General features: G+C 38.8%; 1 protein-coding gene across 1 annotated transcript; it reads left to right on the forward strand.

The window, feature by feature from the left end:
- The first annotated feature begins 326 nt into the window (after positions 1 to 326).
- LOC134218004 (fibrinogen-like protein 1) lies at positions 327 to 1,335 on the forward strand. Its single transcript, XM_062696883.1, has 3 exons — positions 327 to 545; positions 614 to 1,124; positions 1,187 to 1,335. The coding sequence occupies exons 1-3, from the start codon at positions 359 to 361 to the stop codon at positions 1,293 to 1,295; spliced, it is 807 nt and encodes a 268-aa protein (XP_062552867.1). The 5' UTR covers positions 327 to 358; the 3' UTR covers positions 1,296 to 1,335.
- Positions 1,336 to 2,649: the final 1,314 nt, after the last annotated feature.

Raw genomic sequence — 2,649 nt, forward strand, 5'->3', positions numbered from 1 at the left:
AGAAATGATTCTCGAAACAATCCCATAATTTTTTTCCTACTACCTCCGTTTTTGCCGTCAAATAGGAGAAAAATGAACAAGTAGGTAAAATTTACATACACAGTATTTAATACATGTAATAGTTACAAAAACATAGCTTAAAATACGACAAACAAAAATTAACAATTAACTAATTCTGCATCCAGAATGGACTTACGCGGTTTTGTCGACAAACAAAATATTAGTTTCGCAGCCGTACAGTTTGAACAGTAAGCTGGATCTCATTTCATGCCTCTAATTGACCAGGAAATTTAGAGCTCCGCTACGTACTCGATTTAAACAAAGATTCAGTCATTTTTCGAGATCCAAAAGTATCACAATGAGATTGCTACAACTCGCAGCATTTTTGATGATCATTAATTTGGCATTCACCACTTACCACATACCGTACATTGCCTCTCAAGATAACCCATTGATGGTGGTGTTACAACTGATGCATGCCAATATTGACCAGTTGGCAAACGGAATGGAAACACTTAAGAACAAATTGGGTCATCTGAAAAACGGTGAGTTAATATTTGTCAAAAAAAATTCATTTGAATCGTTATCATTCGTTTATTTCAACTTATTTTAGAACTATTCTCCGCTCCAACATGCCCCAATAAAACCATCGATGGTGTTTACCGCTTGAAACCGTCCCAGTCGTTCATATCGGCGTACTGCCACTACGACCAAAATGACTCAAACGGTTGGATCGTTTTCCTCAGACGTTCCAGTGGATTGTTAAGTTTCTCCCGCCTTTGGAACGACTATCGCGCTGGTTTTGGAGATCTGCGAGGCGATCATTGGTTGGGTCTGGAAAAGCTATATCAGATCACCCGTATGGGAAATTATGAGCTGAAGGTAGTTTTGAAAAGTTTTGAAGAGGAGCACATGTGGGCCAGGTATGACGGATTTAAAATTTCCGATGAATTTGATCGGTACCGATTGCAACTGGGACGATTTGCTGGGGGAAATGTCGAGAACAAACTGAACAATCACAACGCTATGAAATTTTCCACCCCGGATAACGACAATGATGTGTGGGATGGCAACTGTGCAGAATTGTACAAGAGTGGATGGTGGTTCAACGAATGCCACACAGTGTAAGTATTTTGGATAATTGAGTGTGTTTTTAAAATAAACTGGTTTTCTTTTCTTATCAAAGAAATCTCAACGGGATGTACAGAAACAACACACAATTTGACAAAATAATTTGGGACGGCAAAACTTTGAAGGAAGCTCAGATGATGATTCGAATTATAAAATCTAAATAATCAAAGGCTAATAAAAACTGATCCTTTTTGTACTTGTCAAGCTTGCTTTTTGCTTTTTTTTTGCATTTTTAACTCTTGTCTTCCCTTAGGCCATCGAAAGAAAAAGACAACTGTTGTCTACTGAAAACTGAATACAACTTATACATGGAACAAACATTGTTTTACATTGTGATAAAATTAAACTTTCTTCGCTTCGGTCTCAAAATACAATCATCATTAAATTGCACCCATCAGCGAATCTAAACGACCACCACACGACGCAGAGTATAACCTCTTTCGAAATATTCTGCAAAAAAGGAAAGAAATGGTCAAATTGTCCGCAAGGTAGTTCACGACTCCCGCATTGCTAGCTTTTAAGTCGCTCGATTATCGATATTTACTTCTGGCTGACCGCAAAAAAAAACTTGCCTCAGCATTGTTACGCTAATTTGCTTAAATCGTAGGTGGTACAGCATTGCCCGGCAGCCAGTTGTATGACACAAACGATCAAACTACGGAAACAAAATCTGCTTCTTCCAATGCCTGCAATTGTTTTTTTTTTGCATTTGGCTTTTCCAAATGTAGTGCACAATTAATAGGACTATAAATAAATGAAAGTTCGTAGAGTTGCCGTCGAGTCAGATAAAACGGGGTACAGTTGTTCAGAAGCAAACTACCAGGATTCGCAACAATTTAAGGCACGTTAAACTTAATAATGGGCATCAAACTGATAATTTGGCTCTCGGAATCGAAGTAATTTGGAGGGAAGCATGCTTCACATCGTTATGGGTCCGAACGAGAACAGACATGGAATCAATTTCGCATATGGGCCAAGAAGACAGACGCACTGAGCCCGTCAAATCACCAGAAGCCATTGTCGTAAATTATCACTTTCGATGGGATATTGTTGATCCTCGTTGCGGGTTCGAGGTAAAAGCGTTATTTTGCGAAGATAATCATGATTTTAATGGTGCAACAGTTGCGTTACTGTCACGCGCGGTATTTTTCTGCAGATAAGTCACGAAATATCGTTCAAACCATATTAATAAAGGCCAGCAGATTGCTATTTTCGGTTTCTTTGAAGGAAAATTTCATTTCAAATAAATATTAAGGACGTAGTACTTCGGCAGTAAAAATTTAAACTTTTATTACGCACCACACTGAGGGTTGGGTTCGGTACCCAGTCTGGTCTAGCAAATTATCGGGTTGGAAATTTTCTCGACCTCCCTGGGCATAGAAGTATCATCGGGCCTCATGATATACAAATTCAAAAATGGTAGCTTGGCTTAGAAAACTCGCAGTTAATAACTGTGGAAGAGCTTAATGAACACTAAGCTACGAGGCGGCAATGTCCTAGTGGGGGATGTAATAGCAA

Source organism: Armigeres subalbatus, chromosome 2 (assembly GCF_024139115.2).
Source record: "Armigeres subalbatus isolate Guangzhou_Male chromosome 2, GZ_Asu_2, whole genome shotgun sequence".
Taxonomy (NCBI): domain Eukaryota; kingdom Metazoa; phylum Arthropoda; class Insecta; order Diptera; family Culicidae; genus Armigeres; species Armigeres subalbatus.

Coding starts and splice junctions, on each gene's coding strand:
- LOC134218004 (XM_062696883.1), top strand. CDS start 359: ATGAGATTGCTACAACTCGCAGCATTTTTGATGATCATTAATTTGGCA. Junction 546..613: donor ATTGGGTCATCTGAAAAACG/GTGAGTTAATAT, acceptor AACTTATTTTAG/AACTATTCTCCGCTCCAACA. Junction 1,125..1,186: donor TTCAACGAATGCCACACAGT/GTAAGTATTTTG, acceptor TTCTTATCAAAG/AAATCTCAACGGGATGTACA.